The 12,533-nt window shown below is 43.1% G+C and overlaps 1 protein-coding gene and 1 long non-coding RNA gene across 2 annotated transcripts; both read right to left on the bottom strand.

Moving 5' to 3' along the window:
- Positions 1-2,730: 2,730 nt before the first annotated feature.
- On the bottom strand, positions 2,731-8,539 carry LOC135258171 (E3 ubiquitin-protein ligase TRIM35-like). The gene is made up of 6 exons (XM_064341466.1): positions 7,637-8,539; positions 5,600-5,695; positions 5,284-5,514; positions 5,128-5,150; positions 4,512-4,630; positions 2,731-3,489 (listed from the first exon to the last, which is right to left on the bottom strand). The coding sequence occupies exons 1-6, from the start codon at positions 8,039-8,041 to the stop codon at positions 2,963-2,965; spliced, it is 1,401 nt and encodes a 466-aa protein (XP_064197536.1). The 5' UTR covers positions 8,042-8,539; the 3' UTR covers positions 2,731-2,962.
- A 1,103-nt stretch (positions 8,540-9,642) lies between these two features.
- LOC135258181 (uncharacterized) lies at positions 9,643-11,481 on the bottom strand. The gene is made up of 2 exons (XR_010330894.1): positions 10,511-11,481; positions 9,643-9,939 (listed from the first exon to the last, which is right to left on the bottom strand). It is a non-coding gene; the product is annotated as an uncharacterized LOC135258181 (long non-coding RNA).
- Positions 11,482-12,533: the final 1,052 nt, after the last annotated feature.

The following is a 12,533-nucleotide window of genomic DNA, read 5'->3' as shown; positions in this document are numbered from 1 at the left end:
TGTGTTAGTCATGTGACACATAGTATGGAGCTCAAACTGCAGTCATGCCTGAGAACTATGGTCACTTTATACAGTTCTTTTATTAAATCCCAATCATTTTTAATCCCAATGAATTTACAAAAGAAAAGAACAAAGCACACAATTTGATACTGTGTAAACTGAAAATTCTTGCAAGCCATAAAAATGAGGTAAAATGTGAAATATGTTATCTGACAATTACCTTATACTGTTCCGCAGCCTCCTGAACTGGTCGCATTTTGTGGTTTTCATGTTTTTTTGAAGTTTGGCAGATAACACAGACGGGTATTTGATCCACCAAACAGAAGAGTTTGAGTTTCTCACTGTGCAGACTGCAGAGCACTTCAGATCCGGCTTTAGCTCTCTGACTTCTCTCCTTTAAGAACGCCTCACGGGCATTCCTCAGAGACAGGTTAATGGGAGGTTCATGCTTGGAAGATCTTCTCCTGCACACTGGGCACTCCCGAGATCCCTTCTGTGCCCAGTGCTGCTGCAGACAGGCCTTACAGAAGCTGTGACTGCAACTCAGGAAAACAGGATCCCTGAAGATTTCAGTGCACACAGGACAGGAGTGCTCCTCTTCCAGGAGAGAAGATCCAGACGCCATTCTGTCTGTTCTGAGCTCAGTAATGATTTCTGTTAAATCTGTAGTTTAGTTTCACTTTTACTTACTGCTGTCACAAGAAACTGAAGCTAAGGACTGTCTTTAAAATTAGACTCAAATATCTCTTCGTCTTGGTATTTTTTCTCTGTCTATGTTATCAGAAAATATTGTCTTTCTGAAAAATATAGATTGAAATTGTAGTAAAAGGTCCCTCATTTAACTAAAGCTTCCACCTGTGAGAAACTATACTTCCTTCTTCCGGTTAGACACACCAGATTGTCAGAGACAGCACTTCCTGCAGGGGTAGCATTGTACCACTGAGGTTTGATTGGCTGGTCTGCCAGCAGTTTTACACCAGCCCGGTTCTTACTGGTTCAGTCAGCTCTCTGATGTGTTCATCCAAATGGAATCTCATTCTCCAGCTAATGACAAGCACATGCCCTCCCTTAGAAACATGATTCAAACAAAGATCCAGAGTTTGCATCCGCAATCCATTCCTCTTTATAAATCCTGACTCAAAGCAGAGAGAGAGTTGTGCTGTAGAACAGGTGGTCTAGCACTGATGAAAGCACGTGACTGAAACGTTTGCTGCTGCGTTGGACAGTTGACACCTCTTGTACTTTTGTATCTTTGGCCGAGCAAATACCATACAAATCATACAAAGAAGAAAATACTAACTTTTCCAGAAACAATACACAGAAAGCCACTTCTTAAAGTGGCTCACTTGTCAATGTAAATTTCAGCATTGGGGTGGAAAAAGCTACATCCTAACTGGTTTAAATCAAGACAAATCACACCTTCCTCACACGATGGCACGATTGGGTTGAAACGGTTTTCCCTATTTCTTGCACCCCAGCAAATGGACTCTGCTGATTTCTTTTGCAGACCTTGACAATTTTGCCGCAGAAGTTGCAGCAGTTTGGTGTAGGATTTTAGCTCCATCATACAGCTGCGTATATGGACATTTCAGGTGATGATTTGCAGACAGTTTAGGCCTAATTCTGTTTGTAAGTACTTCAGTTTATTATGTTGTCTGTCTCAATAGTACTCTTAATTACATAAACCCAAACCGCCCCACTGCTGAGAGTAGCAGGTAAGACAGGAGCCCTAGTGCTCTCTCACTCCACACACCTGGTAGAGCCAGGGGTTCAACCAACACCTCAGCACAGCATTTGGCGCCCTCTTGTGGACAGAGTGAGTATGACTACAGATATTTCTCTCACTCCCAGACTAGAGCTTGAAACGGGCCCAAAAACTTCAGCCTGACCCTACATGAGCCCGCATTCTATTCAGCCTGAGTCTGACCTGAGCCTGCATGTTGCAGTGTTTTGGAAGCTGAACCTGGTTTGACCCTGACTTTTAATAAGTGCATCAGTGCAGTAGACACGCCGTGGTTTGGGGTATCGCTGATGTTCTGTTCAGAAAAGGTGTGATTGATGTCTGGATCAGATCAGTTGATGGTGCACAGCGGCAGGCTTGTGCATTATTACTGTCATAACGCTGATGCTCCTGTTTCACGGCTCCCATATTTAAGCAGGGCATCAGAGAATTCACATTTTACGAATCCCACGCTTTCGTCTGCAGCTCGATTAAAAACCGTGTAAAAGTTTGTCCAGACCTGGGATTCTCCATTCAATGGCTGCTGCCTCACTTCATGCTCCCCTGACTATAACTTCTTTCTCCCCGGCTCTGAGGCGTCCATTCTGTCACTCACAGAGCTCAGCTTAGACTCGCTGGCCTACAACTGCCATCCAGCTCACACAGTGCTCTGTGCTCAAAATATAAAGGCCCAGCTACAAAGAGCAAAACCCCAACCAGACCAATAGAAACAGGCAAAATTAGGACCTGAACCATCCCAAACCCTCAGGTACTGGTCCAGTTTTATCAGGCTCAGGTGAAAATCGCAAACTCAATCTCAGAGTTCATAGCACAAGCAGGATACTTAGCTAATCAGTATGTCTTAGCTGATCTCAGATCAGCTCATGTGAGTTTGAACTGAAACCAAACCCAGCTTATAAGGGGCGTGTTTGCCTCTGTCTGTGTCTATACTGCACTGGAGAGACACACTTGTGACAGGTCAGGAAAAGAGCAGCACTCTGGAGTGATTCCACTGGTGCATTTATTACAATTCAACTGATTACACAGAAGCCAATGCATAACTGCAACATTGATATCATGCGGTTACAAAGATACATTTATCATGAACTGCTGCAGACATGGATCTTTATTGTTTAAATGATTAAATAAAATATTGCAAAATACATTTTTATCTGCAAATATACTCCTGTCAAAGTGAAAGAAGCAGTCTGTTCACCTGATCCATGTCCACAAACCACAGCACTATTCCACTCGTACAGACACCTTCACCTTCAGTGGACAGATCTGCAGAGAACCAGGACGGAAGAACGGAAACACTCTCTCAGTGAAGGAGTGTTTAAAAGTGTAGAGAGGAGTGTTGGTACTGGGGTCAGAGAATGACACCTCCCCCCTGTCCCAGTCCAGCTGCACTCTGACCCTCTGGGGTTCCCTCTGCACAGTGAGGACTGTAGGTGGGGAGGTCAGGGCTTCATAATGCCGAGAGTGCCGCAGTATACTCCATACTCCTGCTGCTGGGCTCAGCCTCACAGCCCCTTTCCTGCTGATGGACTCTTTAGCCACACCCACCGCCCAGGCCTCACCCCCCACATCTACATCCCAGCAGTGTCTCCCTGAGCTGAATCCCTCAGAGCCCAGCACACACCGCCCTGCATCAAATCTCTCTGGATTATCAGGAATCTGCTGTCTCTCAACACTGTGTCTCACACTAGTCAGATCCTCAGACAGTGAGAGGTTGGGATGTGCTGTGTTTGGGTCCAGAGTCACAGGAGCTGAAGGGACAGAGAATGAGACCTCAGCACTGATCTGCACAAAGAGAAACCATCAGAGACAATGAGCTCCTAATGATATAAACTGAGTTTTACAAAACCAGTATACGGAACCATTAGAGCCTCAAATACACAGTACTGGCCAAAAGTATCAGGCCACCATTGTTTTCGGCTAGGAAAAGAAGAATGTATTTAATATTTGCACATTTAATAAATAACAAACCAAAGTACAAAGATTGCTTGCTATTTCTACCAACAATAACTTAAAACGTTGGCTTACAAATAATCTTAGACACCACTTTTTAAAATTTTATTTAAATAAAAAGCAGGGACTACCCCTGTTTTCTTCAGGTCAGGCATATACATCTTGTTGTGTGTAGATACTGAACTCTTTCTGTAGAAATAAATCCTATTTCCTATATGGATATACCTCGCCATGCTGGTTATTCTAAGGGGAGAATTTACTCTGCTGAACATTGTGAAGCAGGTGGAGGGGTGGGAGAGCCTAACACCCTTAGCCTGTAGTGCCAGTAAGCCCTGCACATCTAAACCTAACTGTCTTTGCCGTAGTAGTGCAAGTAAAATACGCACCAACGTTTCAAGCAATATGGAAAAGAAAGAGTTAGGCTTAGATGTGTGGGGACAAGTAAACATTGTGACAAGAACGTTTCTTTTGCTAGAGACCGCAAGATATTTGTCTACTGCCTCCTGATCTTCCTGGTCTTCTCCTGTTAAAATTACTGCCCATTAGCTGGACATTGCTGAGTGTGTGCTGAACACTGCACCTGGATATATTAAGCCTTTTTACAATTTCTCACTGGGAATAATCTTGCCACAACATGCTTATTTGGCTCTGCACACCTAAGCCAAACTCCTTCCTTGACATATTTCTTTCAGATTTACTGCTTGCACAGGGCTCTTACACAGACAAGACCAATATGACTGGCTTTATCAGCTTGTGGAAAGGATGCTGAAGATTCCCCCTGTACAGTGACAATGTGGAGCTCCCTGCCTCCAGTACTCACTGTAATGAACAGTCCCCAGCATCTTCTCCCACACTCTGTACTTCAGATTGCCCAGGTGCTTGGCCACATCAATCAGCGCTCCTGAGACCTTCTCTGGATCCGCCAGTGTGCACTGGGCTCTATAATGATATTCAGGAGTCACTTGTGCTGTGGGCGTGGCTTCATTACCATAGAAGATCATCAGCAGCAACATCAGATCTTCATTCTATAAGAAAATGGCTCCATCCCTCCCAGCGTTCTGCCACACAGCCCCACTGGCTGCCAGATATGAAGCAGCCTGACCCCACTGAGGGACACACACTCACAGGCGGGGGGCAATTTGTATTCTATCATTGATTACCTATTATCTGTATCATGATTTAAATGATGTAAAATTACTTATAATGATGTTAATCATTATAATTAACAATACAAATGTTACAAATCATTGTGTAATCTGATCTGATAACTCATTTGGGCATGAATGTAGCATTCTATTTTGAATGTTTCCATCTGGTCCTATTTTACTCATCATTGATGAAATGCTGCAGTAAACTACCACTCACATTTAAACTGATGAGAGAAAGGAAGAGGAGATTAAAAGATAGAATAGAGAGAAAGGCTGGAGTCTACATACCGTTTCTCCACGTCTTTGTAGCTCTGAAATAATGAATAAGAGTTGATTTTTATTACTATAACCAATACTCAGATTATTAAAACTGTATCAATGTAATATATTCCCATTTGAGTATTGATAAACATGTTTTATGTGTGATTATGACACATGACTTACCTGCAGGAATGAGATGTCTTCAGCCCCCAGCTCCTGTTCTATGGCTCTGATTTGTCCTGAAAGGGATGATATCTCTTTGGTCATCTTCTCAATCTTCTCCTTCATCATCTGACTCTTCTGCTCCTCTTCCTCCCTCAGTGCAGTGATCCTGGCTGCCTCTTCATCTTTTAGGAACTGCTGAAGTTTCTCAAACTCCATCTTTATCTGTCTCTCTGTGTGCTGGGCCTGGCTCTGGAATAAACATTATTCACCATCATTTCAGCACAATCCAGTGCTGCATTTTCAACACTGTGATTTAAAGGCCTCAGTACAGTACCTTGATGTGCTCTGCTGTTTGACCACAAACAAGTTTCACTGCATTAAAGGCTTTTAGCTTCTCCTGCAGTGGAGCCAGTGCAGTCCTGAGTTTCTCCTGGAAAGAAATGACAGAGTCCACACTTTACTGAGGAAACAGACTGACAGTAAACTTCACCGACTACAGAGACAGCACAAGGGCATAAAGCATACAAGCCAAAAACTATGGTTTTCACTGCATGGATGTGATCATGTTATGTAGAACATCACTGGACAACAAAATATGTGTTTGAGCTGGTGATAAAATTTTCAAGTAATATAAATTATAATGCTCAATTATGAAGTCATTAAGTAATAAATACAGGAAAGTGTAATGATTATTTGTTTTACACAAACAGTAATCAGTTTTGTGTTGATGTTACATTTATTACAGACAATATTTATTATGCCAAAAAGAGAAGTAGTCGCAAAATATTGCATTAATTGTCAAAAGCTGTTCATAAATGCAGTTTATCCATAATCTGTGCCAGGGCTGTAGCTATTATTTTCAGATCAGTGACATAATTAAAATGAAAAAATTGTTAAAGTTTTGTTTATTGTTATTCATCTCATTACAGATGGGTGTAAGAAAAAGAAGAAAATACATTAGCCCAGGGACCACAGTGCAGTATAAGAACAGCCATAAACAATTAAAAATAAGAATTAATCCAGGAATTAAAATTATTTTAAAAAAGGCACTGAACAATACTTAATGGACAATTAATCATCATTCTGTAAATATGCATGAAATCATTCGTTTAAAAATGCATAAAAACGTGTGTGGTGTGGGGATGGCTGGTTTAAGCAGCCACACCTGCCCTGGGTCAAGCTAATTAGACCTGGCCAATTGGATAATTGGTTAATAATTAGATAATTGGCCAGGCTAATTGGACCCAGGAACAGGAGTGGCTGCACCTGTGCGTAGTGAGGTAATCACTGTGCACAGCTTAAATCTGCCATCCCCACCCACATCAGGAGCTCTCTGTCATGACAGGGTTTAACATCTGCTCATTTGGCTATACCATCTTGCCAAACCCTTGTGGAATAAATGTGGACTGTCTGAACATCTTCTCCCTGTGTCTCTGTGCTGGAGGGCCCCAAAGAAAGCCACTTCGGTGGCCTGTGGCAGGCGTGTTTGTCACAACGTGCATTCAAAACTAGCAGTTAAAAATACATGAAATCCTGATCTGGCAACCCGCTCTCCTACTCAGATTTCACAGGTCTTGTCAGTTTAAGGGTTCATTTGAGAGTTGGCAGTGTTTACTTTACAAAATGGATGTTAGAAAATGGCTCAAAGCTCTACCTGCCCCATCCACAACAGGACATAATTGAGAATTTACTGGATCTACTCATTCACACTCAGAACCACCGATGCATGCCAAAGCTACAGCGTCTGGATCTACAACCTCAAATTAAGTCAATGGCACTGCTGGTCTTGCTATGCTACTCAATCCAGCTAATTCAACTAATGACATCAGCTCCCCTCCAGCTTCACTAGCTAGCAGGAGCACATCAGGTTCCAGCAGCACTACATTTGGAGCAGACCCTCCACTGCAAACCAGTTACCTTTGTTAGGTAGACTGGATGCATCTGATAGCATGTTAGACTGGGGGAGTGGACCTCTCCTCTAAGATGAGTACATGATCTGAAAGGACCTACAGTTTTATGACCTACAAAGACATAAAATCAGCATCTCACAAGTCAACCTACATGGCATCCATAATTGATATTTTAGAACTTCAAATATAACACTGCCATCTAGACCCATGTAAAAATCAGTGAACTCCCAGTGAAAAAAGTTCCTCCACTGATTGACGTCTGACGCTGGCTTTGCCCCGCCCTCTTGCCTCTCTCTGTTAGTCATGTGACACATAGTATGCAGCTCAAACTGCAGTCATGCCTGATAACTAGGGTCACTTTATACTGTTCTTTTATTAAATCCAAATAATTTGTATTGTATTATATTCTTACAAGCCATACAAAATTAGGTAAAATGTGAAATATGTTATCTGACAGTTACCTTATACTCTTCTGCAGCCTCCTGAACTGGTCGCATTTTGTGGTTTTCATGTTTTTTTGAAGTTTGGCAGACAAAGCAGACGGATATTTGATCCACCAAACAGAAGAGTTTGAGTTTCTCACTGTGCAGACTGCAGAGCACTTCAGATCCTGCTTTAGCTCTCTGACTTCTCTCCTTTAAGAACGCCTCACAGGTATTCCTCAGAGACAGGTTACAGGGAGGTTTATCCTTAGAAGATCTTCTGCTGCAAACTGGGCACTCCCGAGATCCCTTCTGTTCCCAGTACTGCTGCAGACAGGCCTTACAGAAGCTGTGACTGCAACTCAGGACAACAGGATCCCTGAAGATTTCAGTGCACACAGGACAGGAGAGCTCCTCTTCCAGGAGAGAATATCCGGACGCCATTCTGTCTCGGTCTGTTCTGAGCTCAGTAATGACTTCTGCTGAATCTAGTAGCTTAGTTTCACTTTTACCTCCTGCTCTTACACAAACTGCAGCTAAGGACTGTTTATAAAGATCACTTTAATATCTCTGTTCGTCTTCTCAATCTTGGTTATTTTGCTTCCATCTACAGTATAGTTTCAGAAATGTCTAGTTTTCTGAAAAATGTATTTTGAAATCATATTATAAGATCCTGTTTGTAACTAAACCTTCCAAGTGTGAGACACTCGCCCAGTCCCAAACAGCCCTCTGGACTCCTGGACTGTGGACTCACAGACTTCAGTGGCGTATTTCCGGGGACAGGTGAGTCCACAGGTGAGGGGAATATAAAGGGAAGTACGGGGCAAGCGTTCTGATATCAGTCAGCACGTGACACATCGCTGAGAGACGGAGACGCTGCCTTACTCTAATTTATATGACAAGAGCAGAAGAGGTGAGTCATCAGCACTTAGGAACAGTAACCAGCCGGGGGGGGGGGTGGGGGGGTGGGGGGGGGGGGGTGCTGACAGCACGTCCTAAAGCCAGTTACATTACAGGCATTTAGCAGACGCTCTTATCCAGAGAACGACTTACACAACTTTTTACATAGCATTTACATTGTATCCAGCTGGATATAGGCTATACTGAAGCAATGCGGGTTAAGTACCTTGCTCAAGGGTACAATGGCAGTGTCCCAGTGGGGACTTGAACCTGCAACCTTCAGGTTAGAAGACCAAGTCCTTAGCCATTATACTATACAGCCGTTCTTTCCCAGCTGTCTACCAAACCCGATTGATTCACAACTTTGCCAGCATTGCAGTCAGCATAACGACAGTGATGGCAGTGCCTAAAAAAGAGTGTTTCCTCCTCAGAAACTACAGAGGAGTCAGAGTGCTATGAGCAAAAAGCCCCACTTAATAAAAAATAAAAATGCTATCTGACAGGGGCAGCCCAACTCAGGAAGAGCCCGGTGATCAAGTGAGGTGTGAGTTGGGACGCACAGCGAAGTCCATCGATGTCCTTCAGCAGATGCGTCTGATCGGTTACACAATGGGCCTCATTCACAAAACTTTTATTAAATTATTCTTTTGTTCTTAAATATGTTCCTATAATGGGATTTATGACACATGGGCAGACCTTTGTTTCTGTGCATGTCCCAGGTGTTTGAGATGATGGATGCTGGCTGTTTGTATATTGTACGCATAATCCTGTTCATATGATTTGCATAAGGAAACAGCCATGAACAAATACAGATAAGAAAAAATGAGGAATGCCAAAATGTTCTTGGAAACATTCTTACACACAGTTTATGATCAAATGTGATCGCACACATTTTGTGAATGAGGCCCGATGTCTTCACCCTCAGAGCAAAGCTGTTACGTTTTTGGTGAGATTTTATTCTCACTAAGTCACTGATGCAACAGAACCCCACATGCGTTCCCTGGAACCTGGTTGGTGGATTATTTTGGGCCCACAAACATTTGATTGGCTCATAGTATTGTAGCTGTCCATCAAACACTGACAGATAAACCACTGATCACTGTTTTAATGCTGAAGTAGGTTAAATTGGGCTGCACCATTTCTTCCTAAAAGGGGGTGTTCCTACCCCAAGCTGGTGCCTGACTGATCAGTCAGCTAGGCTTTACTGCAGAGTCACCGGAGGAAGGGGACAGGCTCTTCATTATGCCGTGGGTGAGCAGGAGAGGTTAATGGTGAGCGTGACTCAACGGAGGATCAGTCCCGTGGTCAGGAAACCAGAGGCCCCAAACGTTCCTGTGTGGAGTTACAGTGTCACAGCGCATGCTAAGGATGGGGTAAAGAAAAGAAATACTCACTATCCTGCTGGATTATGGTCCACCGTGCTGTTGAAGAGTGGCTGTGAGCTAAAGAAAGTCAGGGCAGCCCTGATTTTTTATCATCAAAAAGTGTTTTACTAACAATATACCTAATTCTACATCTTATTAGTGAATACTTCATGCATAAGCATACAGTAAAATCTAACAAACTAAACGAGTAGTTATGTCCAATTATATATCACAAATACTGAATAAGATCACGTCGACCTTTAACCTTCAGCATTACAGAAAGAGCCTCTAAATCATAAGTAATCATTAGTCTTTATCTAGAGTACGTGTGGAGAGTCCAGGGCAAAATGGCGCCTGGGGCAGTTCAACTGAGGTATGGGCGGCAGGGCAGAGGAGAGAGGACGAGGAGAAGAGAGGCAGACGAGGGAGAGGAGCAGGAGGGAGAGGAAGGGAGACGAGGCAGACAGAGAGAGAGAGAAGAAGAAGAACGTAATGACTTCAATAAAACTATTAAACCTAAATAAGCCACTGAACGGGTGAACTTGTTTCGGACGCGTGTTCTGGGCTAAAAATAAACCAATGTCCAGTGCGCTGTTTGTCTTTGGATTCGGCGATCCATTTATTTACATTTCGGCATAACCATGCTCACCATAACACAGGTAGATAGCAGCGCTGCTGTTTCCATTCAGCAAATTCACATACAAGCACGCCAGCGAAGCTAACAACTGCCACAAAGACACGGTCAAAAACTGTTTGCTTCCCGTTCCACACACCTGATTCTCACCACCAGAAGCTTGGTTAAATGCACTTCCTGCATTAGTGCTCCACCCTGTGTTCAATATCAGAACTGCATGTGTATACATTGCAGTCACATAGTGTTTTTAGTTAAGGATAAAATAAAACAAACAAAGAATAAATAATGGCACCAACACAGACGAATGGCCGGACAATCAGACATACAGACAGACAGACGGACACAGACACACACTCTAACTTCTTCTTGTCCCTGGGAAGTTGGTGCCTGGAGCCAGAGGCCCTGATGGAAGGCCTGAGAATTCAGTGCAGTACACAGTTTTAATAAAGAAATTTTCCACCCTTAAAATGAAAAGAATCTTCATTAAAAACTGATAATATTAAAATGGATAATTATGTTAAGTTAATGAAGATGAATTTGAGCTGTTTTCTTTCTGTAATGTGTAACATCAGTAAGCATGCAGTGCTGGTCCATGATGCAGGTAAGCAGTGAAAAGCTCTGATCACCCTGCAGTGCTCTGAGACTCAGTCTCTCCTCTGTACTCAGGGTACTGTGGTGAGCTGAAGCTCCTCTGCTAGTCAATGGGTTTCACAAACCTGTCACAGTCTGAAGGACAGAGTACACACACACACACATACACACAAACATACTCTCACACCCTAACATATGATATTATTCTGTAACTAAACCTCTAGCTACAAGCAAACCACGAAATCACACAAACGGACAAACCGCCCCACTGCTGAGAGCAGCAGGTGAGACAGGAGCCCCAGTGCTCTCTCAGTCCTGCCAGACATGTAATTCACCATTTAGCCATTATCAGCCATAGGAAGCTTCAAAGTGCTCAGCCAGCATAGCCTGGAGGACCTGGGGGGTTACTATCTGAGGTGTGTGTGTGTGCCTGCATGTACGTGTGTGTGTCAGAGGGGGTGTCAATGCCCCTGCCCCCTCCTCTTTTTCACCAGTTAAAATATATAGCGTTCTTCTAGATTTTAGTCAGTCCTTGGGATACTTGGAAGGAAGAAGTTTGTAACAGTTGGAAGTGGGCATCCGAGTCCTGCATCTAGGTCTGCCGTTCTAAATTTCATCTCTCGTTCTTTTGGAATATTCTGCTGTCTTTTGGTTTCTTCATTTTGGATTACCTTGGGACAAACGCTGTGGTTTGGTATCTTCTTTCATTCATTTCTTGTGTGGCTGTTCATGTTTGTAACCATTGTTAATTGTTTTATGGTAGTTGAACCTCGTCGTTAGATTAGATGTGAATATTTGTTGTAACTTAATGTTTTATGAGTTGTACATTTTGATAAAGGTTGATCCAAACAATTTGCACTGCCTATCATCAAATTCTGCGATTACCAAATTAAATCAAATAAATATATTTTACAGTTGGGTAAGTGAGCTGTTTTAACTGTGTTCGGTATTCAGAGTGCCGGACGTAAACGAGGGTGTTAACGGCAAAAATTGCTGGGTTCAAAAAATTAAACATATTTCAATTAATCCTCACCTTGCTGACACTCCATACACTTTGTAGAGCAAGGGCTTCACACAACACAACAATTTCAGAAGCCCTCTTGTGGACAGAGTGAGTATGACCACAGACATTTCCCTCATGCTCAGTTCACAGCACCATCCAGGGGGCACTGGGCTTATCCACTTCTCTCACTTGATCTGCTGAATTCAGTTTGAACTGATCCCAAACCCAGCGTATGAGGGGAGAATTTGTCTCTGTCTGTGTTCATACTGCACTGGAGAGAGAGACTTACCTCATCACACACCTGGGAGACACACAGGTGACGGGTCAGGAAAAGAGCAGCACTCTGCATTTATTACACCTCAACTAATTACACACAAACCAGTCCCATCATTGACATCATGAGGTTACAAAGTTACATTCATCATGAACTGCTGCAGACATGGA

This window comes from Anguilla rostrata, chromosome 6 (assembly GCF_018555375.3).
Source record: "Anguilla rostrata isolate EN2019 chromosome 6, ASM1855537v3, whole genome shotgun sequence".
In the NCBI taxonomy this organism is placed as follows: Eukaryota; Metazoa; Chordata; class Actinopteri; order Anguilliformes; family Anguillidae; genus Anguilla; species Anguilla rostrata.
The sequence above is the reverse complement of the archived record's forward strand: the minus strand, read 5'-3'. Positions and strand labels throughout refer to the sequence as shown.

Excerpts from the sequence above, each read along its gene's own strand:
- LOC135258171 (XM_064341466.1), bottom strand. The coding sequence starts at position 8,041 with ATGGCGTCCGGATATTCTCTCCTGGAAGAGGAGCTCTCCTGTCCTGTG. Across the intron at positions 5,151-5,283 it reads AAGACATCTCATTCCTGCAG|AGCTACAAAGACGTGGAGAA; the intron begins GTAAGTCATGTG and ends TCATTATTTCAG. Across the intron at positions 3,490-4,511 it reads GCTGGGGACTGTTCATTACA|CTCCTGTGACTCTGGACCCA; the intron begins GTGAGTACTGGA and ends CTGTCCCTTCAG.